The sequence below is a fragment of the Heterodontus francisci genome, chromosome 43, assembly GCF_036365525.1.
Source record: "Heterodontus francisci isolate sHetFra1 chromosome 43, sHetFra1.hap1, whole genome shotgun sequence".
NCBI classification, from domain to species: Eukaryota; Metazoa; Chordata; class Chondrichthyes; order Heterodontiformes; family Heterodontidae; genus Heterodontus; species Heterodontus francisci.
The window spans coordinates 29,633,104-29,657,053 of record NC_090413.1 but is presented as its reverse complement, the minus strand read 5'-3'; the positions used below and the strand labels follow the sequence as shown (position 1 = coordinate 29,657,053).

At 45.1% G+C, this 23,950-nt stretch overlaps 1 protein-coding gene and 2 non-coding genes across 3 annotated transcripts in view; all 3 read left to right on the top strand.

Annotated features, from left to right (window-relative positions):
- Positions 1 to 23,950, top strand: part of LOC137355805 (transportin-2) — a 41,097-nt gene that overhangs the window by 4,960 nt on the left and 12,187 nt on the right. Inside the window, exons 2-19 of the mRNA XM_068021338.1 lie at positions 244 to 319; positions 635 to 784; positions 3,047 to 3,287; positions 3,384 to 3,465; positions 4,773 to 4,895; positions 6,757 to 6,875; positions 7,290 to 7,350; positions 9,765 to 9,924; positions 10,725 to 10,877; positions 11,371 to 11,596; positions 13,271 to 13,442; positions 14,131 to 14,217; positions 16,838 to 16,945; positions 17,639 to 17,797; positions 20,407 to 20,494; positions 21,108 to 21,206; positions 22,729 to 22,824; positions 23,823 to 23,898. Coding sequence (XP_067877439.1) covers positions 244 to 319; positions 635 to 784; positions 3,047 to 3,287; positions 3,384 to 3,465; positions 4,773 to 4,895; positions 6,757 to 6,875; positions 7,290 to 7,350; positions 9,765 to 9,924; positions 10,725 to 10,877; positions 11,371 to 11,596; positions 13,271 to 13,442; positions 14,131 to 14,217; positions 16,838 to 16,945; positions 17,639 to 17,797; positions 20,407 to 20,494; positions 21,108 to 21,206; positions 22,729 to 22,824; positions 23,823 to 23,898 — 2,276 coding nt within the window. The remainder of the gene's footprint in view (positions 1 to 243; positions 320 to 634; positions 785 to 3,046; positions 3,288 to 3,383; positions 3,466 to 4,772; positions 4,896 to 6,756; positions 6,876 to 7,289; positions 7,351 to 9,764; positions 9,925 to 10,724; positions 10,878 to 11,370; positions 11,597 to 13,270; positions 13,443 to 14,130; positions 14,218 to 16,837; positions 16,946 to 17,638; positions 17,798 to 20,406; positions 20,495 to 21,107; positions 21,207 to 22,728; positions 22,825 to 23,822; positions 23,899 to 23,950) is intronic.
- On the top strand, positions 2,823 to 2,887 carry LOC137355827 (small nucleolar RNA SNORD41). The gene has a single exon (XR_010970970.1). It is a non-coding gene; the product is annotated as a small nucleolar RNA SNORD41 (small nucleolar RNA).
- LOC137355828 (small nucleolar RNA SNORD41) lies at positions 20,666 to 20,730 on the top strand. The gene has a single exon (XR_010970971.1). It is a non-coding gene; the product is annotated as a small nucleolar RNA SNORD41 (small nucleolar RNA).

Below are 23,950 nucleotides of genomic sequence, written 5' to 3'. Positions count from 1 at the left end.
GGTAGATGCAGAGTTAGGTGTGTGGATTTATGAGGTTTTTTCCCCCTGCGATCTTCCCTTGTTTTTCTTCGTCGCTCTATGCTTAGTATGGGGGTGCAAAGGGCGAGTAATTAAAGATTCTGCGTTTGATGGATTGCTTTTGTGTTGTCCACCTTGTAGCATCTAGGGTTCGTGTGTCAGGTGACTGGTGAGGAGAGCATCTGTACTACATTTTTTTTTTAAATCCTGAACTTCACTTCCCAGAAATTGGAGCAGCTTAACCAGTATCCAGACTTCAACAACTACCTGATCTTTGTCCTGACCAGACTGAAATCTGAAGGTGCTGTTAATAAATTATCTATTCCATTGAAAAGACTTGCATGTTTCCATGTCCATTCACTGCCTGGCAGAACATGGGTTAATCTCCAGGAGATGTGACCCAGTTTCTGGCAGGGCATTGGGCTGTCTGGCAGCTAACTATCTTTTAGGATGAGGAGTTGCTCCCTCCCTGTGTTGCAGCCTTGTTGCTGTTTTAAGGCATTAGTGAGGCTTTTATTAAGTAGGTAATCTGTTAAAGGAAAGTGCTGCTGCAAGTGTTGAGTGTTGTAGTATTTGGGACCATTCCAGTGTGTAACATTGTTGTTTCTCCTTTCAGATGAACCGACACGATCCCTCAGTGGTCTCATTCTTAAGAACAACGTGAAGGCTCATTACCAGAGTTTCCCACAGGGGGTTGCTGACTTCATCAAACAGGAGTGTTTAAATAACATTGGAGATGCCTCTCCACTCATCAGAGCAACCATAGGTAACTTAACTAACCAGGCAATTGACTGCTCTGAATAGCTGCATTGTGGATTCTGATATTCAGCCAGTATTCAACTCAGAATCTCCTGCTTAACCTATCTGGTTCCTGCTGTTCATGTTGAAATGTGATGGTCTGCAGCATTTGGCATGTAAATCGCCTGTTTGTGTAGTGATCTGTGTTCAAAGGGTTTTATCTAGATATTGTGTTAACAGAATTGGAGAAATGAATTTGAGGGTTATTTATGACCCCTCTTTAAAATTTAAATTATAATTCGGGCTTGAGAACTCACCATGAGACAGTCCAAGTGATGTCTGTAAGCTTTATATAACAGAGGTCAAACATCGCTGATCTGGGAAACACCAGAATATCACTAGTCTCTTGCATCCAGCATTCTGTGTAATCACGGATCTTTTCCAAATCTTATTTAACTCTAAGGATCCCAGGTGTTTGTGACCATTGTCACATCTGCCTATTACATAGTTAGGCTGCAGGCTCCATCACTTCAAACAGCCACGTTTATAACAGATAGTGGTTGTATATTGGCCAAACAGTAGTGAGCGACCATTATCCAATTTTTTTATCAATTTCAAACTTGCAAATTATTGCACCTTCCCTGCTCACTACTTCAGGCAGAAACAACTGGTTTCTCCTCAGTAAGGTGCGCTGAGTGTTGAAGTAAAATTAACACCCCGATGTAGCATCCTCTACATAATTAACAAAGTTAATTTGGCCTGCAGTTTATTTAAATATGCTGTCTGTTACAAACACTTAGCAGCTTTAAATTCAAATGCAGAAAGCTCTGGCAGCTTGGCAATATCTAGTTTAAGACTTTAAATATCCTTCAGGCCAAAGTTTTACTTGTATGTTTGAATTTTATCTACACGAGTAGTAGTTCATGCTCTTAAATAATATTACTAATTTATTTTTCCTCCTGTTAGATTGATAAAAATGTTTAATATAGATTTATATGTCACAAAGTGGCTGCAGTATGGAGATCAACAACTTTCACTTAGTCTGCATATTGTAAGTCAGAAACATCGGAAGTCTTGCGCTCACTTGTCATGTAGTCTCAGTTGTTAGATCAGCCTTTGCATCACAGGCAAATTGTATTCAATTGGGCACACCTATAGGTGTGAGGACTGTGCAAAAAATTAATAGCTTCTGCACGCAAGGAGAAACTAAGTGAGCTTTACCTTATTGATAACTCAGTTAAGTTGAATTACTAACTGAGAAATGCTTATAGTTAATAAGGTGAGTTCCTAATAAGTGAATGTATATCTCTCAGTAGTTGAGGTTAACTCAGTGCAGTTCCTTATTCCTGTAGTCTTGTACAGCACTTCCTGTGGTTAATTATTGATCAACCATGTGAATCTACTGACCATAAGTCTTTGAATTATACTTTTTGCTCTAATTTTAATTTGTTCTCCTCTAATGAGGCAATAGGTTTACAGACACCACCTGGTACCTGCGATCACCTAGGCATATTCTCAGTTAAGTGGTCAGCTCCTCAAGCCACCACATTAAAGTGGATAGTGTGTAGGGGTCAGTTTCTGATCAGAAGTTCAGTAGCTGGTTCAAAGGTCAGTGGACTATGATTCTATCTTGGGCAGGCTTTTGTAACAGTATAACATTGCACTTATCCAATTAAGAAAATCCCATCTACTTACAGTCTGTAAACTTGAGGGCTGCAATTTGCTATAGAGGGGTACAGAGTCCTAATGTGTAGCCATCAGCTGAGACTCACGAGAAGAGGAGTTAATTTTAGTTTGCATTTCCATGTTTGGTGCTTTAACCTTTGCATGTCTGTTTTGAGACCTGTATTTTCAACGGGTTTAGTTCGCTTTGATTACATTGCAAGTCTTGTGATTTACAACTTTTCCCACTGCAAGGAGCTCGAGTAAATTCCTTTTTAGTTCAATAACTTTTGTTGGGGCCCTTCGAAAGTGGCTGTCCTTAAGCTTGGATTCAGTTGTGGCCTTTTTGAGTTTGTTTGCTGTGATAAGGTGTTGGGGGAGGAGGATGCTGTGGCTGACAATCTCTGGAAGTGATGGATAATCAGTAATGTGATACTGATGATCTGTGGATTCATACTGTCTGATCCAGAGCCCTGGCTGTCCGTGTGAGTGCTCTGGAGTGTGTGCACTTCATCACCATCACCCGTTCTCTTTTCAGTCTCCTGCCCCCCTCCCAACTACCTTGCAGGGTTATCGTGTGTGTGGCTCCTGCAGGCGTTTGGCTTACCTTGTAGTCTTGTTTGTGCAGGTATTTTGATCACTACCATTGCTTCAAAGGGAGAGCTGCAGGCTTGGCCAGAGCTCCTGCCTCAACTCTGTAACCTGCTCAACTCTGAGGATTACAACACTTGTGAGGGAGCTTTTGGAGCTTTGCAGAAGATTTGTGAGGATTCATCTGAGATGCTGGACAGTGATGCTCTGAATAGACCTCTCAACATCATGATTCCCAAGTTTCTGCAGTTTTTCAAACACTGTAGTCCTAAAATCAGGTACGAAATTGTTAAATCCTATTGATCAACTGTGTGAAAGGGGAATGTGTCTTGGAACAGCAGGGGTAATAACTCGTGTGTGTACCTCTCTCTCAGGTCCCATGCAATCGCTTGTGTGAATCAATTCATCATTGGCAGGGCCCAGGCACTGATGGACAATGTTGATACCTTCATTGAGGTATGGTGTTTGAGTATTTGAGTGATGGGTTCAAGGCTGTCCCAGGTCAGTCGTCTGTGCCAGAAGCCCCAGGTTCTATTCCTGACCTGTGTAGCAGTGGGAACCCCTGAACTGGGAGGAAAGTCCAGCCAAGGTTCCTGCTCCTGGTTCCTATGAAGAGAATCTTGCTGGAAAGTGTGCATGAGCAGAGTTGGCTCCAGCTGTGTCCAGCAACACTTAAAGTCAGGCATGAATAATAGGGCCTTGGGGAAAGTGTGGGGGTGTTGGCTCCTGTGCAGCTGTACCTCAGCACCTTCTGAAGAGCAAAAGTGTGGAGTTTTGAAAAACCTGTTGGTGTGGCAATTAATTTACTTGTCATCATACAGCTGGAACTCCCTTTTGAAGAGTATCTGAGTGGTCCTGTTGCTCACAGTTGTAGGATATGAGGTGCCGAAGGGCACTCTGGTTTATTAGAGTTTTTATTGAACAGATTTCTCTCTGATCCCAGGCTGTGCGTTTCTCCACTGTGGTCAGACCATAATGATGTAACCTCTTGGTGACGGCAGACTGGGACAGTTGTGCAGTGTTCCAGATGTAGTAAGAGTTTACTGACCACCAAGGTCTGTTTCTTACCTTGTGTAATTAAAGAGGAGGTACATTTTACCGTACAATGACATTCTCACCCCTCAATAGTCGAGTTCGTCACCTCCATTTCCCTGAACAGTACCCCGTTCCCTCCTGCCATATCTGCTTCAATCGCCACTTCTCTCCCTTGGCTGCTTGCTCTCTACCTCGTCGCTGCCTTCCATCAGTCGCTCGCTCCCGCCCTCGCCACTGTCACCCCTCGGCCCTTACAGCTTCCTCTCCTCAGCTGCTCGCTCCAGAACTTGCCGCCTCACCCTTCGGCCGATCGCTCCCCACCTCTCCGTTTCCTCCCCTTTGCCACTTGCTCCTGCCCTCGCCGCTTCCCCCGCCCCCCCCCCCCCGCTGAAGAGAAGCATCATAGTACGAGGTAGCAGGGTATTGTTGGGGTGGATGGAGGTGGTGATCACAGCCATTGAGGGGATTTAGGTTTAGTTTGTTTTTTTGCGATAAATTGAGCGGCGCCATCTTTATTACTGACATTGCAGTGACATTTCAGTGGATGAGGCAGCATTTGCGCATGTGCCAGTACTGTGCCACCTAGTGGTTGCGTTGTCAGCAAACACAGCCCAAGATAACACCAGTCCTCAGCTGGCCGTTGGAACCTCTCTCTAATGAATGATGTCCCTTGTGTAGCAGTCTCAGGATTGGGCTGTGATCAAACTGAAAGTCCTTGTTTCCTGCAGCACCTATTTGCACTGGCGACAGATGATGATTCAGAGGTGAGGAAGAACGTGTGTCGGGCGCTTGTGATGCTGCTGGAGGTTCGAATAGATCGTCTTATCCCACACATGCACAGTATAATCCAGGTGCGTGTCTCTGTGTCTGTATATCTCCTGAGTGAGTGTACACAGTATAATGCAGGTATGCCTGTATTGGTCTCTGGTTTCACACTCCAATTTGGCCACTGGGGTTCTGTAATTCTCCACCTCGGGAAAAAGCAAATTAACTGCCAATAAATTCCATGTAAAATTAAAAGCAAAATACTGCGGATGCTGGAAATCTGAAATAAAAACAAGAAATGCTGGAATCACTCAGCAGGTCTGGCAGCATCTGTGAAAAGAGAAGCAGAGTTAACGTTTCGGGTCAGTGACCCTTCTTCGGAACCCAGTTCCGAAGAAGGGTCACTGACCTGAAACGTTAACTCTGCTTCTCTTTTCACAGATGCTGCCAGACCTGCTGAGTGATTCCAGCATTTCTTGTCCATGTAAAATTACTTCAATTCAGTGTGATAAAGAAAAGCTCAAATATTAAGTGCTCCACATCAGTAAATGATATTAGAAGTGAGTCACTGTTGCTCGGCAGACATGATCCAACAGCAGTGAGATGATTGGCCAGCCTGTTTTTGATGGTGCTATTTGATAGAGGAATGTTGGCCAGGAGAACCTAGTTCTGAATTTTTGTCACTTTACCGTGCACTGAACCAGTGGAACATCAGCCAGAGCCTCAGTTAAACATTTCATCAGAAAGGTGGCAGCTTCGGCAGAGCAGTGCTGCCTGGCCATATTTCCCAGCCCAACAGTGCAACAATCTCTGTGGCTCCACTGCAGTGTCAGCCTAGGTTCCATGCTCATGCCCTAAAATATAGCTGGCACTCATGCCCTTCAAACAACAGATCTGCCCAGCTGATCGTGTAGGCTGGATTGTAAACAGGAGGCTTATTTATGGATTTAGGGGAGCTGAGCAATGATTTCTTCATAGATATTGATTGAGATTTGTAAAGTTGGGTGTAGTTTTGAACATGTTTAAGTTAAGTTCATGTTGGCTCGTTTGATAAAGGCACACCCTGGAACAGAGCTATTAGAAAGCAGAAAAACTCCTGGTTTCAATTCTAGCCTGTTCTCCAGAGTGGCTACAGTTCACCTCAGTATTCAAAGGTAAGGAGGGGAAGATTGACCCTGCTGCTCCAGATAGCAGTCCAAAATATCCTGCTGGACAATGGGTGAGAACAGATCGGGGTTGGAAGTGGTGCAACCCACCCTGCCATGAGAAAGGTACGGGAGGGTGGTCTATGCTCATGGACTTGTACTTTACCCAGAGCGGCCCCGAGTTAATAACTAATAATGAGCACTATTGAGTGAACTATTACAGTCAAGTGAGGAGGGGTGGAAGGGTTTCCCTAATTTTCGTTTGACCACCCCCCCCCAGTCAACAGGCAGGGTTTGAAGCTTGCAAACTGGAATGGAGAGGGAGCGAGGTAACCCCCACTTGGGGGTCATTCCCACTTGCTGCAGGGAAACATGAGCTTAAAACCACAGATGGGGAGGGGTTTGTCACATGACATTCACTCAATGATTCCAGCATAGTTAAGAGTATTTCTTCTTGCTAAAAGAATAAGCAGTTCCCTTAACCTTCCTGGGTCTCGGTTCTTGCCAGGATGAACAGACATTTTGTCTCCCTCCTCACAGGCCTTGCCCTGTAAGATAGTGTTGCAAATTAGGTGGCCATCTTAAGCCGCTAGCAAAGTCATCTTTTATCTGTTCTTTTTTTAAATTCAAATTTCAGATTTCCAGTCAGTGAATTAAAGAAAAGTATCGTTCAACAAAGCAAGTTGGTGTAACAAAACACTAAATACAAAGTGGCTGGATGAGCATCTGGGCTGCCCTTTTGTGCGGCTCTGTCAGGAGCTCACAAATAACTCCCTGCTGTTCTTTCTCCTCCCATCCCCAGTACATGTTGCAGAGGACGCAGGACGCTGATGAAAACGTGGCGTTGGAAGCGTGCGAGTTCTGGCTGACGTTGGCTGAACAACCAATCTGTAAGGAAGCGCTATCAGGACACCTAATACAGTAAGCACCAGTAGATGATGGGCAGTGGGGTTAGTGGGTGGCAGGCTGCCTTCAGAGCGTAGGAATTGCTCGACACAGACAAAGGTCCATCCAGTTCCCCTTCTACCATCCTGGTGGTAACATGCCACAATGATAGTGAATGACTAATCACAACAATCAATCACTGACAGAGTCTGCAACAGACCCAGACAGAAGGTGAGGAAAACCCCCCAGTGGGGGAGAGCTTTGTGAACCACGGGTCTAAACTCACCTGCTCCTCCCGAGCACTCACCACATGTCACTGATCTCTAGCAAAAAATAATTTCTGAAAGAAATGATCTAATTTTCAATTTAATCAATACAAATTACTTTCACTGCATCCACAGTGTTCTTTCTTCCTGTTTATAAACCTGATCTGATGTTTTGTCTTTTCAGATTGATTCCTATTTTAGTGAATGGGATGAAATACTCCGAGATTGACATCATTCTTTTAAAGGTGAGAGCAGTTAGCTCTTGGAATGTTTTCTGTGAATTGGGCCAGAGCTGGAGATTGGGCAGTAGGGTGGTTTGGTCTTTCAGTTCTGGAAACTGGGTCCGAACCCAGCCACAGGTCTTGTAAGGATTAGGCAGTTTACAACCTTTTGGACTCGACATTGAGTTCAACCATTTCAGACCATTACTGCCATTTTGATTTTTAAAAAATAAAATATGTCTGTCTTAAACTTGTTTTTCATGTTTTTGCTTTCAGTCAGAGCTGTTCATTATTCTGCCATGAATACACTCTGGACAAATGCTATGTTTTTTCTGCAGCTACTACCATTCCCTTTGCCTTTTGTTCCATGACATCTTTGTCATTTAATCTCTCTTGCCCTCTGCCCTATCGCAGACTTTCCCTTTTTTTGTTTTTCTCTCCCTTTATCTCCCCTCCCCTCCCCTCCCACTTTTCACTTGCTCAAAACCTATTGCATTTCTAACTGTTGCCAGTTCTGAAGAAAGGTCATCGACCTGAGACGTTAACTCTGTTTCTCTATCCACAGATGCTGCCTGACCTGAGTATTTTCATAAGAACTAGGAGCAGGAGTAGGCCGTCCGACCCCTCGAGCCTGCTCCGCCATTCAATAAGATCATGGCTGATCTTTTCGTGGACTCAGATCCACTTACCCGCGCTCTCACCGTATCCCTTAATTCCTTTATTGTTCAAAAAGATATCTACCTTAGCTTTAAAAACGTTTACTGAAGAAGCATCAACTACTTCACTGGGCAAGGAATTCCATAGATTAACAACCCTCTGGGTGAAGAAGTTCCTTCTTAATTCAGTCCTAAATCTGCTCCCTCTAATCTTGAGGCTATGCCCTCTTGTCCTAGCTTCACCTGCCAGTGGAAACATCCTCTCTACTTGTATCTTATCTATTCCCTTCATAATTTTATATGTTTCTATAAGATCCCCCTCATTCTTCTGAATTCCAATGAATATAATCCCAATCTACTCAGTCTCTCCTCATAAGCCAACCCCCTCAACTCCGGAATCAACCTCGTGAACCTCCTCTGCACCTTCTCCATTGCCAGTACATCCTTTCTCAAGTAAGAAGACCAAAACTGCACACAGTACTCCAGGTGCGGCCTCACCAGTACCTTATACAGCTGCAACATAACCTCTCTGTTTTTAAACTCAATCCCTTTAGCAATGAAGGACAAAATTCCATTTGCCTTCCTAATTACTTGCTGTACCTGCAGGCCAACCTTCTGCGATTCATGCACAAGGACACCCAGGTCCCTCTGCATAGCAGCATGCTGCAACCTTTGTCCATTCAAGTAATGATCCTTTTTCCTGTTACTCCTACCGAAATGAATGACTTCACATTTATTAACATTGTATTCCATCTGCCAGACCTTTGCCCACTCACTCAATGTATCTATGTTCCTCTGCAAAGTTTCACAGTCATCTGCACACTTTGCTCTGCCACTCATCTTAGTGTCATCTGCAAACTTTGACACCCTACATGTGGTCCCCAACTCCAAATCATCTATATAAATTGTAAATAATTGTGGTCCCAACACCGATCCCTGAGGCACACCACTAGTGACCGATTGCCAACCAGAATAGCACTCATTTATCCCCACTCTCTGCTTCCTGTTAGTCAACCAATCCTCTATCCATGCTAATACTTTACCCCTAACGCCATGCATCGTTATCTTATGCAGCAGCCTCTTGTGCGGCACCTTGTCGAAGGCCTTTTGGAAATCTAGGTACACCACATCCACTGGGTCCCCATTGTCCACCTTGCCCGTAATGTCATCATAGACTTCCAAAAGATTTGTCAAGCGTGACCTGCCCTTCATGAACCCATGCTGCGTCTGCCCAACGGGACAATTTCTATCGAGATGCCCTGCTATTACTTCCTTGATAATAGACTCAAGCATCTTCCCCACTACAGAGGTTAAGCTAACCGGTCTATAATTCCCCATCGTTTGTCTACCTCCCTTTTTAAACAGTGGCGTCACATCTGCTGTTTTCCAATCTGCTGGGACTAACCCAGAGTCCAGCGAATTTTGGAAAATTACTGCCAGTGCACCTGCTATTTCTTCCGCCATCTCTTTTCAGCACTTTCTGTATTCATTTTGGATTTCCAGCATCTGCAGTGTTTTTCTTTTATCTTGTAAGGAATGAGTTTGAGGCCAGCTTATTTGAGCTCCTGTTGAATTTGAACTGTGGTACCAACTTGACAGTTTTGCTCAACTCAAAGGATGACTAGTTTTGGTAATGGAAAATGGCACACTAGTTAACCTGTGTTCTGACATTTTGCTCTATCTCACCTCTACTGCACTGATAGAATGAACTCTTTCCAAGTATCCTCTGACTTTTACTTGCTCATTTCTGTCTTGTTCTCGCTGTCTTGTGCGTGTGCACAGGGTGATGTAGAAGAGGATGAAGCAGTTCCGGATAGTGAGCAGGACATAAAACCCCGCTTTCATAAGTCCCGTACGGTTACGCTGCAGCATGAGGAGGATGTTGCTGAGGAAGATGAGGACTTTGACGATGATGATGACACACTATCTGACTGGAATCTGAGTATGTTTGTGTAGAATTTTCTGCTTCTGAGGGAGGGTCGGTTTGCTCAATGAGCCCCATGGGGAGGTGTCAAGACCTCCAAGCCTCCCACCTGAACTGGTGGGTAAGTGCAACAACCTCTGGTTCTGAGCCTTGTTGACCAGGTAGGTCCCTGATCTATTCTGGGTTAACTATTCTGCGTCGAGGGTACCCAGTAGCTGTGTTTGGCCTAGCCTCGGGAGGATGATCAGCTGGGTTCCCTGCTCCCTAACCCGGGCAAATGAAGTCAGTTTCACATTAATCTGTCACATCACTGTGGGCGAATGTCTCTCTCTTGCTCTTTGTTTAGGCTCATAAGCTAATTATCAGGCCTCCAGAATTTCACCTAATCATTAAGTTCATCAGAAGAAAGCACTTTTAGGAGCAAAAGAGAAATTGGGAGAGGGATCAAATCAGGAAGATGACAAAGAACCTTAGTTTTGTAAGTTTACAAACTCAGTTAAAGTTTGCTCTTGTTACCAGGTGGGGGTACAGGTCATGAGAAAGTGAGAATATGGACTGTGTCTCAAATGCCATGAGGTAGATGGAATTGTCCACAGAATACCAGCCTACCCATTCTTTGGGTTTTATTGCTGCATTGTTTGAGATCTTGTGGAGTAAAGTATTTGATCTGGTATACTGTACGTAGACTGGGGTGGCTCTTTGTACGCATTTTCTGGGGTGACTGCACAAACACTGGGTTGTGTGACTTGTGTGTGCATGCACACTGTGACGTGTACTGGGTGAATGCTGCTCTTCATGCTGCTATCTGCTCCTGTTAGGAAAATGCTCGGCTGCTGCACTAGATGTCTTGGCCAATGTTTTCCGGGACGATCTGTTGCCTCACCTCCTGCCGCTGCTGAAGGGGCTGCTGTTCCATCCAGATTGGGTTATTAAAGAATCTGGAATCCTGGTTCTGGGAGCAATTGCAGAAGGTACGAAACAGGAGTTGAGGAACGTTTGAAATATGAGCTGTACTGTCGGTGAAAGCAGCTCTGGAAGTGACAGAGTGCAGAAATCAATTTAAAGCCTCTAATGGCCTGGTGTGTTTGTGTCTGCATGCTGGACAGCGAGTTTAACTTGCCCCTGTCCTGCCATATAACTTTCGCCTAATAGGCCCACGTTCAACATCTTTTTCCAAATGTGCAGTTTTCAGCTCTCTGTCGTCTCTGCCTCAGTACAGGAGTCTGAGTGAATCAGGAACACAATTTGAGCTTTGAATCCAGTCCAGCCCTGATTGAATCTCCATTGTGTACAATCCACCCCTCCCCCAGTTATATAGAACTTGTATCCCTCCTTATATCCATTTCAGCCCACTCTTAAAGTGATACTGGGTAGAGCCTGCTTTTAGCACACTGTGCGGATGGTGATCCTACCCATCCTCTCCCCATTGGATTGTGCCTAATCTTGCTTTGTTTCTGCCCCTAGGTTGTATGCAAGGGATGGTCCCGTACCTCCCTGAGTTGATCCCGCACCTCATACAGTGTCTGCCAGATAAGAAGGCATTGGTGCGCTCAATTGCCTGCTGGACGCTGAGCCGCTACGCACACTGGGTGGTCAGCCAGCCACCAGACCAGTACCTCAAACCACTGATGACTGAACTCCTGAAGCGAATCCTGGATGGAAACAAGCGAGTGCAAGAGGCTGCATGCAGGTCAGGTGGTCTTGCATAGTCCCTTCATTCCCACATTGGAACCTTTAGTCCTGTACAGCCTGCATCTGTAGAGTTGTTCTCAGTGGTGCTGATGTTGCCTGATAAGGTAGGGAAGAGCCCTATGCTGCTGGAACAAGGGACCCACGCAAAAGTGTCACAGAAAAGACCATCCCCTGGGCTAGGCAGGGAGAAAGCAAGTGATCCCACCACTGATTGCTGTCCGGTGACTCCTGCTGGAAGTATGTTGGATGGTGCCCTGCTGTCAAATAGCCCCATGTCAGAGTGAAGCCTGGTCATTGAGGTACTGGAGTGTGGCCATAGCCTAGTGGCAGTCTCTCCATCTTGAATGCTGTTTTACTGTTATGGCTGAGACACGATATGCCTAACAGACGAGCCATATATTGGGTTGTATGTTCTGCTATTTAGCAGTGTTTTTTTGGGCAGGGTGGGTGAGGAGATGATGGTTTTTGTGTGTAGGCCGGTAGCCAGCTTGGCTTTGGCTCGGGGAGTGGGGTTGAGATGAAGGTGCATCTTACATTTTCAGCTCAGTACTGCTCGAGACTCTGGAAGTGATTAATAAGTATAAATACATGAGAATAATGGTTTGCGTATTCATACTGTCTGATCTGGAGACTGCAGTACGGGCTGTTGCAGTGTAGCATCCTTAGGCTTATTCTTGAGGACTGTTATCAGCTGATGTTGGAGCTGAAGAGAGGGGTGTGTTATAATTTAGGACTGATTTCAGCTACAGAGCAACTTTTACTTTTCCCATTTTAGTCCATAAAAATATACAGATAGGAGTAGGAGTTGGCCATTCAGCCCCTCGAGCCTGTTCTGCCATTCGGTAAGATCATGGCTGATTTGTGGCCTTAACTCCACTTTCCTGTCTGTCCCCTCATAACCCTTGACTCCCTTGTCAATTAAAAATCTGTCTAACTCAGCCTTGAATATATTCAATGACCCAGCCTCCACTGCTCGCTGGGGAAAAGAATTCCAAACACTAATAACCCTCAGAAGAAATTCCTTGTCTCTGTCTTAAATGGGAGACCCCTTAATTAGAACCATGCCCCCCAGTTCTAGATTCCCCCACGAGGGGAAACATCCTCTCAGCATCTACCCTGTCAAGCCCCCTCAGAATCTTGCATGTTTCAGTAAGATCACCTGTCTTCTCAACTCCAATGAGTATGGGCTCAACCTTTTCTCAAGACAACCCCTTCATCCCAGGATCAGCCTAGTGAACCTTCTCCGTACTGCTTCCAATGCAAGTATATCCCTCCTTAAATAAGGTGACTAAAACTACACAATACTCTAGGTGCAGTCTTACCAATGTATTGTCCAGTTGTAGCAAGATTTCCCTACTTTTATACTCCATCCCCCTTGCAATAAAGGACAACATTCCATTTACCTTCCTAATTATTTGCTGCACCTGCATGCTGACTTTTTGTGATTCATGTACAGGTCCCTCTACAACATTTAAATATTCTGCTTTTCTATTCTTCCTGTCAAAGTGGACAATCTCACATTTTCCCACATTATACTCTATCTGCCAAATTTTTGCCCACTCATTTAACCTATCTATATTCTTTTGCAGATTCTGTGTATATAAACCTCTTCTGGCTGGTTTGGCCAAATCCAGTCTGTGCATCCCTGACTCTGCCTTTCTTCTCCTTGCAGTGCATTTGCTACTTTGGAGGAGGAGGCCTGCACCGAACTAGTGCCGTATCTCAGCTACATCCTCGACACGCTGGTCTTTGCGTTTGGGAAGTACCAGCACAAGAACTTGCTGATTCTGTATGATGCCATTGGTACACTAGCTGACTCCGTGGGACATCACCTCAATCAGCCAGTAGGCACAGCTGTGACTTTTTTTTATAGAGGGTGGCGGTCAAAGGATGCGGTGCGTAGATTTCAAACACGCCACCCTGGGATGTTGAGGCCAATGCAGAATTTAGGAAATATTTTTATTTGGAACTCTTGGGTGAGGGCCCACGGGACACCGAGTCATAAAGTAGCCACTGTGGTGGTCAGCACTGGATCTCCCACTCTGCCCAGCTCAATATCTGAGCTGTAAAGTGGCAGTGCCACTCAGGAGGTGCAGTTCAGTCTCCATAAAAACTTGGAGCTACAGCAGTGTGCAGGGCAGCAAGCCTGGTTCTGCTCGGCATGGTACAGCCTTAAGCTGCTAAAAATATGAACACAATAAGGCTAACCTGTAGCAATGGAGGCCTTTTTCTGGAGTCTTTTGTTCTGAGCCTTTCTGGCTGGGTGTGCCCACTTCATCCGTTTTTACTTGAATTTTGACTTTTTTTGTGGCTATAACTTTAAAGAATAAAATTAACTATATGTTACCAATTGCCTGCATCCCTGGAATCGCAAATGAGTGCTGAGCTCAGCAGCAAAGAGCTGCTTTCATTCTGTGTGTGGCTATTGTGCTGTTTTATGGTGTTGAAGGGGCTGGAATATTCAGCTTCCTGTTCAGATCCTTGCTGTCAGTACAGACATTAATGGCAGAATGTTCCACTCTGCACCCGCAGGAATACATCCAAAAACTAATGCCCCCCCTCATTCAGAAATGGAATGAACTGAAGGATGAAGATAAGGATCTCTTCCCTCTACTGGAGGTGAGTGTCCATTGGGCAATATGGTACCCCAGATGACACCTGGCATAGTGGCATAGTATGTGAGATTAATGGCTGTGTGTTCTGTCTCAGCACCTGCACTCAATAGAAGAGTTTGTGTTCATAGAATCAGAGCTTTGCTACACAGAAGGAGCCTATTTGGCCTGTCGTGCCAGCTCTTTGACAGAGCTGTCCACCTAATTCCTTTCCTCTTGACCCATAGCCTTTAAGATGCATTTCTGTCGAATATTTATCCTCCTCCCTTTTTCAAGTTCCCCTTGTGGGAGAATCTCGAACTAGGGGTCACTGTTTAAAAACAAGGGGTCGCTCATTTAAGACAGATGAGGAGAAATCTTTTCAGAGCGTTGAGTCTTTGGAACTCTGTTCCTCAAAAGATGGCGGAAGCAAAGTCTATATGAATATTTTTAAGGCAGAGGTAGATAGATGAGCAAGGGGGTGAAAGATTAGGGGTAGGTGGAAATGTGGAGTAACCAGTTCAGCCATGAACTTATTGAATGGCGGAGCAGGCTCGAGGGGCCAAGTGACCGACTCCTGCTCCTAATTCGTATGTTATGGATTCTGCTTCATCACTTTCTGGTCACTCAATCCATGTCCTAACATCACTGCTGAAAAATATTCCCTTGACCTCCCCTTTTTGTTTTCCTGTTGATCTTAAAATTGATTCCTCCTGGTTACGAACTACCAACCAGTGGAAAATAATTGTGTTCCTGTCAGCCCAATCTGATTAAAGCCCATTAGGTGTTAAAGGTCTAATATTACCTGACCCTGGTCAGGCTACTCTTGAGCACTGTGCACAGTTCTGGTCTCCGTACTATTAAAAAAAAACATATGGAAGCACTGGAGAAAGTACAAAATAGATTTACAAGGATGGTACTGGAACTGAGAGATTACAGTTATCCAGAAAGAATCATAGAATGGTTGTCGCATAGTAGGAGGCCATTCAGCCCATCATGTCCATGTGGCTTCTCTACAAGAGCAACTCAGCTAGTCCCACTCCCCTGCCTTTTTCCTAGTCCTGGAAATCTTTTCCTCTTCAGCTAATTGTCCAATTCCCTTTTGAAAGCCATGATTGAATCTGCTTTCACCACACTCTCAGACAGCACCTTCCAAACCTATAATTTCTAGCACCTAGAAGGACAAGGGCAGCAGACGCATGAGAACACCACCACCTGCAAGTTATCCTCCATCCTGATATGGGTAAATGTGGGTAGAATGTTTCCACGTGTGGGAGAATACAGGACTAGAGGTTATAAATATAAAAGCAAAATATTGCAGATGCTGAAAATCTAAACTAAAAGATCATGATCACTCCCTTTTTTTCAGACAGCAGTTGGTAATTCTGCTGTTCTCCATTTACAGCTCGTGCTCTGCACAAATGCTGCCTGACTTGCTGAGTATTTCTTGCATTCTCTGTTTTTATGTCTTTACAGACAAGATTGTTACTAAAAGATCCAATAGGGAAGTGAGGAGAAATTTGTTAGTTGGAATATGAAACTTGCTACCACAGGAATTGCTTGAGGCTTCAGTGGTTTCAAAGAGAAACTACATGAGAAAGGGGAATAGAAAGATATGCTGAAAGGCTGTGATGAGGTAGATAAAATGGGAGGAGATTTGTGTTGAAGCCTGGCTTGGGTATAAAATTAAAACCCAACCTGACCACAGCCAACCCGACCTGGGACAGAATCCTTTAAAACATTTTTGTGCCTGACCCGACCCGAATATCGTTCATCCTTTCCAGCAGCGGGCTATTCCTGCAGATGGAGTTGTGGGAGCAGTGCCCAGCCCGACCCGACCCACACTCGACACGTAGTCGGGTTTGGGTCGGGTAGCCAGGCTTTAATTTGTGTGGAGCATAATCATTAGCGCAGACTAGTTGGGCCAAATGTTTCTGTTCTGTATATTCCATGTAATTAACTTCCACTTCATGCATTACTAAGTGGGCAAAGTCATTTAAATGCTTTCTAAATTGTGGTGCATTTTGTTTGGTGTGGTACTGAGCCATGCAAACCCAGGAAGGTTGCCGGTTTAATCCTTGGTCTGTGCTGATCTCCGCACTAGGGGTGCCTCTGGGTTTGGAGAGGGAAATGAGCTGGGGCAGGGCAGTGGACAGGGGCGTGCTTCCAGCTCCTGATCACTGTCCAGAAACCCCTGCTGGAAAGCGTGTATGCAACTCCTTGTGATGGCAGTATTGGGATTGTGATGCCCTCTACATTAAATAATGTGTGAACACTTACTGTTGCTGCTGCCCTTGGGACTGTATTCCAGCCACAGTTAGCACCTGAGGAGATGGCGAGAGAAATCAGTGTGATTGTTGGGGATAGGTGGTGGTTTACTGGAATTTGTCAACCTTGATCTGCACCAGATATCTGTTGTGTTGAGTGTTCCAGACTGCTGCTGGCCTATACTGATGTCGTGTTTGAAACTCCCATATCTCCTTGTAATGTCTGATTCAGGCTGTGATCCCAAGATAACCTGTATGGTGTACAGCTAATACTATTGGTTCCATTATAGGTGCAGTTTCCTTGATGACCTTTGCTCTTGACCCTAACACACTGCTTCTTGTTCATGGTACTGATATTCATTGTTCTTCCTCCTTTCTCAGTGCCTCTCCTCAGTGGCCACTGCTCTGCAGAGTGGCTTCCTCCCATACTGTGAGCCTGTCTATCAACGCTGTGTCACACTTGTGCAGAAGACGCTTGCCCAGGCCATGGTAAGCTCCTTTTACTGGTTTTTGAATCAGAAAAACACACTATATATTTGCAAAGTTTGATTGTGGGCATTACACACTGTTGGAGTTTTCTATGCTTGTCCTCATCCACAAGAAGGTGCAGCGATTCAGGAGCAGGGTGCACCTTCATCGCTGCAGTGAATGAGTTATTATGAACTGGGATTTTGGTCCAAATCTCCCTGGTCTCATTTGCAGCCTCTGGTTTGAATGAACAGTGTTTGAATGCGGTTTCTTCTGTAGAAGACTGAAAATACAGAGATGAGGAATGTTTGTTGGAATAGAGGGTTTGGCTATACTGAGTGAACCCTTTGAGTTGGGGCTGTGGGCAGGACCTGTGTTGTGACGAATAGAAACACATACTGAACAAACTGAACTTGTTTATTCTGAGTGTTGCTTTAAACAGTTTAACTCCATTGTCTATTGCATATAGGTGGGTGTTGGCAGGGTTACTGAGGTGTGGAATGTCTCTATGTGGGAACATGAACTGGTGCCACCTCTCTGCTCCTGTTGGAGTAATACCTGTACACTGTATATAGGGACAGTGATCATTGCGCACCCTGCACCCAGCAACTGATGTTCCCCCTTGTGTGTGAAATACAAGACTCCCTGATGTGTTTTACAGCATTGAAGACTAATTGTTTCCCAATGATCTGCTTTTGTTTCGGATATTTACAGATGTACAACACTCAGCCAGATCAGTACGAGGCTCCAGACAAGGATTTCATGATTGTAGCTCTGGACCTGCTGAGCGGCCTGGCAGAGGGGCTGGGTGGTCACGTGGAGCAGCTGGTAGCTCGGAGCAACATCATGACTCTTCTCTTCCAGTGTATGCAGGTGAATGAAAAGGAAACATCAAATTTGCATTTCTTATAAGGCCTTCAATGACTTCAATATCCTGATATGCTTCATAGCCAATGAAGTACTTCCCAGGATATGTAACCACTGTTGTCATGTAGGGAAACATGACAACCAATTTTCACACAGCAAGATCCCACAGAGATAAATGACCAGCTAATGTGTTTTAGTGGTGTTGGTGTAAAGATAAACTCCTCTGCAAGGGATCTGTGCTGTGATGAATAGAAACATACTGAATAAATTGCTGTCCTTTGCGTGCAGTTGGGTGTAGGAGGGTTACTGTGAGGTGCATGTACCTGCTGTGTAGAAACTTGAACTGGTGCCACCTATCTGCCCCTGCTGGAACAGTGCTGAGGGATAAATGTTCTCCAGGACATCAGGAGAACTTGGCTCTTCCAATAATGCCATGAAATTTTTTTAAGACAGCCAGAGAGGGCAGAAGGGGTTTCGATTTGATGTCTCATCTGAAAGACAACACCTCCCTCAGTACTGTGCTGATTATGTGCTCAAGTGGTGCTGGAAACCATGACTTCTGACTGCAGTGAGAATGCTGCCACTGATGAAAGGGGTAGCTCTTCTGTTGATGGTGCCTCTCTGAGCCTGGGCAGGGTGAATCCCTGACTTGAATGTGAACCTGTGATTGCTGGATGAATACATTATTGGATCCAGGCCATGTGGTGGTACACCTTTTTAAGAGGGTGTGGTTGTTTTCAATGTACAACAGTGTAAGGCAAATGATGTAATGTACCATGTAACTTTTACTCCGGAGTCTGTAGAGAATAGGCATCCAAACCAGACCTGTGTAAGATTGCTCCTAGTAGCACACCTGCAGTATAGTTAGAAATAAAGAACCCAAGTTGTGTTAACCGATCCCTTATGTGTGGTTGGTTCTTGTGTATAGTCAGCACTAACACGAGGAGAAGCAAACACAATGTGGTGACAGCGGTGGAGATTTTTTGATTCTGAGCCCCACTATTTCCAATGAGGTTCAGGTTTACAGACTTCAGAAGATCCTCGGACACAGAGGGATCTGACTTTTGACTGCATCATTTGCAACTTAGCCTGTGTAGGCAGCTCTGCATTTGTGTGTAGGGTAAGCTTGTTTGCACTGTAGCTGTGTCATTGGGTCCTTGCAGACTCAAGTAAGGGAGTCTGGTTTCCAGGAGCATTTCTGGGTTAATCTGGATCTACAGAGGGAATCTGCAAGTTAGTACAGACCCTCTGCATATCATGTCGAGAGGCATTGTGCCAAACTGGTACTTGGGCAGAGACACTACTGTAGCCACTAAATCAGGCCACTAAATCGATAGGTTACAGCTACTGTAGCCACTAAATCAGGCCACTAAATCGATAGCAGGTTACAGCTACTGTAGCCACTAAATCAGGCCACTAAATCGATAGCGGGTTACAGCAAGCCATTACATCAATTTTGCCGAGGTTTGGCATTTGATCAGTGGAATCGGGCGAGCTCCAATGTCTTCGAAAATTTTAGCGCCATTGCTACTTTTGGTTGTCGAGCTTTTTTGCACCTTTCATGGGCAGGGCCAACAGTGTGTGAACCGTGAGACTGTGTCATGCACTCCAAGCTTTGCTCTGCCATTCCACTGGACTGTGGCAACTTGTGGAACTGCAGGCAGTTGCTGCTGCAAGTTTTTTCCTGAACAGCAAGGTTTATTTTAACTCTAGCAAGCTGATTTAAGTCAGATAAGTTGTAAGGATGATTACCAAATTTCCATCCATCAATTGGAAAGCAGCTGATCTGGTCTCAGAGTTCAAGTTGTTCAGTGAGTCAAGTTGTGCTTTGTTGATTTGGCAGTATCTGAGCCTGAAAAGTAAACTGGGAAAATTTGCATCTCTGGGCAACAAAGGTTTGCACCGGTTGAATGCATCAGGGCTCATGGCGGAAATACAAAAGATCCCACCAAGATTTGGTCCACACTTGATCAGCTGTGGATCACAATCAATTTCCACGTTCAGCTTGAGTTCATGTCATTCTGTCAGCAGCCACACAAATCTATTGATCATTTCGTTAGCAGATGTGGAGACAATGGTCATGACTGTGACTTTTCAGAAGCTGAACTCTGAGTGAATCACTGAATTAGTCATTGCATCAATGCTGATTGAGGCATAGCAGAAAGATCTCTTTGGAGAAACCTAAAGATTACACCATTGATTCACTAGTTAAGGATGGACACAAGTACGAGGTGATCATTGCAGGTGTGCAACTGGGAACAATCTCACACGGATCTGTCTGGACACCTGCTCCCTACAGGCTCCCTAGTAGAAGTAACTTGGTACATTACATTTTCCTTGCACTGTTGTACATTGAAAACATAACCACAGCCTCTTAAAGGTGTACCACAACAGGCCCTGCTTCTAAGTGGCCTGAACTGTTCAATACTAGGCAGCACCCCTGAAACAGTGTCTCAGCCTGGCCTGCAATTGCTCCTGGAAAATGCTATTGGGTAATGAAAGTAAGATTTTAAAGGGCAGGCTGTGTCGAGAGGTGGAGGGTGGGTTGATGCAATGGTGTTTTGATCCGTTAATGTTCTGGGGTTTCTATAACCTGTGCTGTCTTGTCTCATTAGGACACAATGCCTGAGGTTCGGCAGAGCTCGTTTGCACTTCTGGGTGATCTCACCAAAGCCTGTTTCCAGCATGTTAAACCATGTATAGGTAAGTGCAGTTGTATCAGACACCCAGGGCCTTTGTGTACCTTGCTGTATTGTAATCCTCAGGGCTGGGCAATTATTGGTCTCCAAGGCCTTGCCACCTCACTCCTGCAAATGGCAGAGGTGGGAGTGCAAGTTTGTGTGGGGAAATAGTGTTTGGAAGCCATGTCATGTTCTGGAAGTGATGGATAACATATTACTGACCTCTGTGATGGTTCATATTCATACTGTCTGATCCAGAGTTCCTTTAATATTCTTGCTTTGCCTCAGATACCAGCTGTCACCATTCCCTGCCCAGATAGTGAGCAGGTGGCCTGTGACTGGCAGCCAACTGGTTTTGGGCAGTTGGAATGGCTGTCACAGGTGAAGGAAAGACATGGGGGCATTGCCAAGTCATCTCTCTACCAAGGAGCTGTTTAAATCCGATGCCTTACACCCCTTGTTGAGAATCCAGGCTTGGGATCAGCTGGACCCCTCTCCAGATTCCATGAGAGTGGAGGAGATGGAGCTTTGTAAAGTGAGGTTGGGTCTGAAGCATTTTCCTGTTGTTGGATTTATGTAATGCTATTTTTAACTGCAATTCTTCTGTGTTTTCCCTTCTCTCCCACATGTCTCAGCTGAGTTCATGCCCATCTTGGGAACCAATCTGAACCCTGAGTTTATTTCTGTGTGCAATAATGCCACCTGGGCAATCGGGGAGATCTGCATGCAGATGGGTGAGTTGATTGAAAGGTAGAAGAGTGTATGGAGTGTTGACTGAATCTTTTTCCTCAAAGTATAATCTGATTAGAGATGGTGTGTGGAGACTACTCCATGGCAGTGAGACAAGGTGCTCCTTGGTGTGGTATGACCACATTGACTAGAAGTCCCCAGCCTGTGTCATGAAGCTAACCTCACTTGGGGCTACAACTGTCCAATCATCCCATTGAACTTCACATGCTTGTTAGTCCCACAGACAATGGGAACTGGGTGAGATCATCTTAACCCCACCCCCCCAAATACCTAGGGAACCTGATTGATGTAATAGTGACCCCTTACCCTGTGGAAATGTACCTTAGCAAGGGGTCAGATGGTGGAGGAGTGTGGATCCTTTAATCCCAGGAACTGTAAGAACGTCACAGTCATGGAAATGTTAAACTGCACATCAATATGGGAGAAAAGCAGCAGCTCTAGTTGAAGAAAATAGATTTACTGAATGCATTCTAAAGCCTCATGTCTTCAACCCAACATGGCAGTAGTGACTAAAATAAAAGCAAAATACTGCAGATGCTGGAATTCTGAAATAAAAACAAAAAATGCTGGAAATACACAGCAGGTCTGGCAGCATCTGTGGAGAAAGAAACAGTTAATGTTTCAGGTCTGTGACCTTTCATCAGAACTGGCAAAGGTTAGAAAAGTAATAGACTTTGAGCAAGTGAAAGGTGGGAGGGGGGGGGAAAAGAAGAACAAAAGGGAAGGTCTGTGATGGGGTGGAGGGCAGGAGAGATTAAATGACAAATGTCATAGAACAAAAGGTATGGGGAATAGTAATAGCTGTAGTAAAAGACAAAGCATTGACAGAAGACAAATGGCACAAGTCAGGAGTGAGATGAAATACTCTCCACTTGTCTGGATGACTGCTGCTCCAACAACACTGTAAGCTTAATATCATGCAGGACAAGCTAGCCCACTTGATTGGCGCCCCATCCACCACCGTAAACATTCCCTGCACATGGTGTGCACCATCTACAAGATTCACTGCAGCAACTCACCAAGGCTTCGTCGACAGCACCTTCCAAACCTGCGACCTCTACCAACTAGAAGGACAAGGGCAGCAAATGCAGGGGAACATCACCACCTGCAAGTTCCCCTCCAAGTCACACACCATCCTGACTTGGAACTATATCGCCGTTCCTTCACTGTCGCTGGGTCAAAATCCTGGAACTCCCTCCCTAACAGCACTGTGGGTATACCTACCCCACATGGATTGCAGCGGTTCAAGAAGGCAGCTCACCACCACCTCGAGGGCAATTAAGGATGGGCAATAATTGCTGGCCTAGCCAGTGATGCCCACATTCCCATGCGTGAATAAGAAAAAAAAGTTCTTGAACTGATGAAGGTGGAATGTTTGATAACACTCCTGTGAAGCACCTTGGGTTGTTGTACTATGCACTATAAAAATTAAAACTCTTGAACTGGTCCGAATAGTGTGGGCCAATTACTATGTGAAATCTGAACATTAATCTCCTGCCCCGACAGGTGCTGAGATGCAGCCATATGTTTCTCTGGTTCTGAATAACTTGGTGGAGATCATCAACAGACCGAACACTCCCAAGACTCTCCTGGAGAACACTGGTAAGATATAAACTGATCTACACATCCTGGAAGTTCTGGCTAAGCTCAAACTGATGTACGCGCCCGGGGGCACCAGCTCCGAGCTTGGTCAAAAATGAGCACATGTATTCCCAAAACTAATTTTCCTGGCTTAAAAGCACCATAATTACATCGAACCCCGCCCATGAATGTGTAATAAGGATGGTGTCTGAGTGCAGGGTGAATTGGAAAATCATCACTGTTGTTGAGCTGTACACAGCAGCCTTGGAATGAGACTGGCATTAGACTGTAGGCAGAACGTGAGTATTGGGTGTTGTCGGCACTCAAAGTATCTGTGCTTCACCTCACAACACCAACATTTTAATGCAAGTCTCCAAGCCTGACAGCAATACTCCAGGGCATTCTGGAGCCCCCTGTTTCTCACCCTCACCCTCTCTTCCCACTCCTGGGGCATGTGCATTGTATGTATTGTGGTTTCTCGTGACTGCTTTTGGGTCAGGCATGTGGTTAGAAAATGCCAAGAATTGCTGACTGCAGAATTTTCATTTATAAATAATTTCCTGAAAGTATGCAGCACAGTGGCAAAACTTCATGTTGGGAATGATTCTGCCATTGGTTGATTGCACTAATACCTTCAATAACAAACCAGTATCTATCTCTCCCTGTTCTGCCCCATGCCATTGGCTGCAGTACATTCCTGCAGCCCTGATGGTCTGTCTTCACAGTAGAAGATACTTGCCCTCGGATACACACACCATGAGACTGCTGTCCGTCCTCCCCTGAGGAGCTGTATACCAGGTGAAGCCCAATGGACAGGACGCCAGCGAGATTATCAAATGGGAGAGATAGGGTAGTGACTCTGGCACCTTGTAACACTGCTGTGATGATTAGAAAATGCAGACATTTGAATCCTGAACTAAAGAATGTTGAACTTTTCTATTCTGAGCGTGTTGACTTTGGGAGAAGCTGTAAACGATGGTGGGGATGCTGTTTGATTTTTTTCTCTCTCCTCCCGACAGCTATAACCATCGGCCGTCTTGGATACGTGTGTCCCCAGGAAGTTGCCCCCATGCTACAGCAGTTCATCAGGCCATGGTGAGTGTTTCATTTCCTTTTCCTTCTGTTCTGTGTTTGGCTCCAGACCATC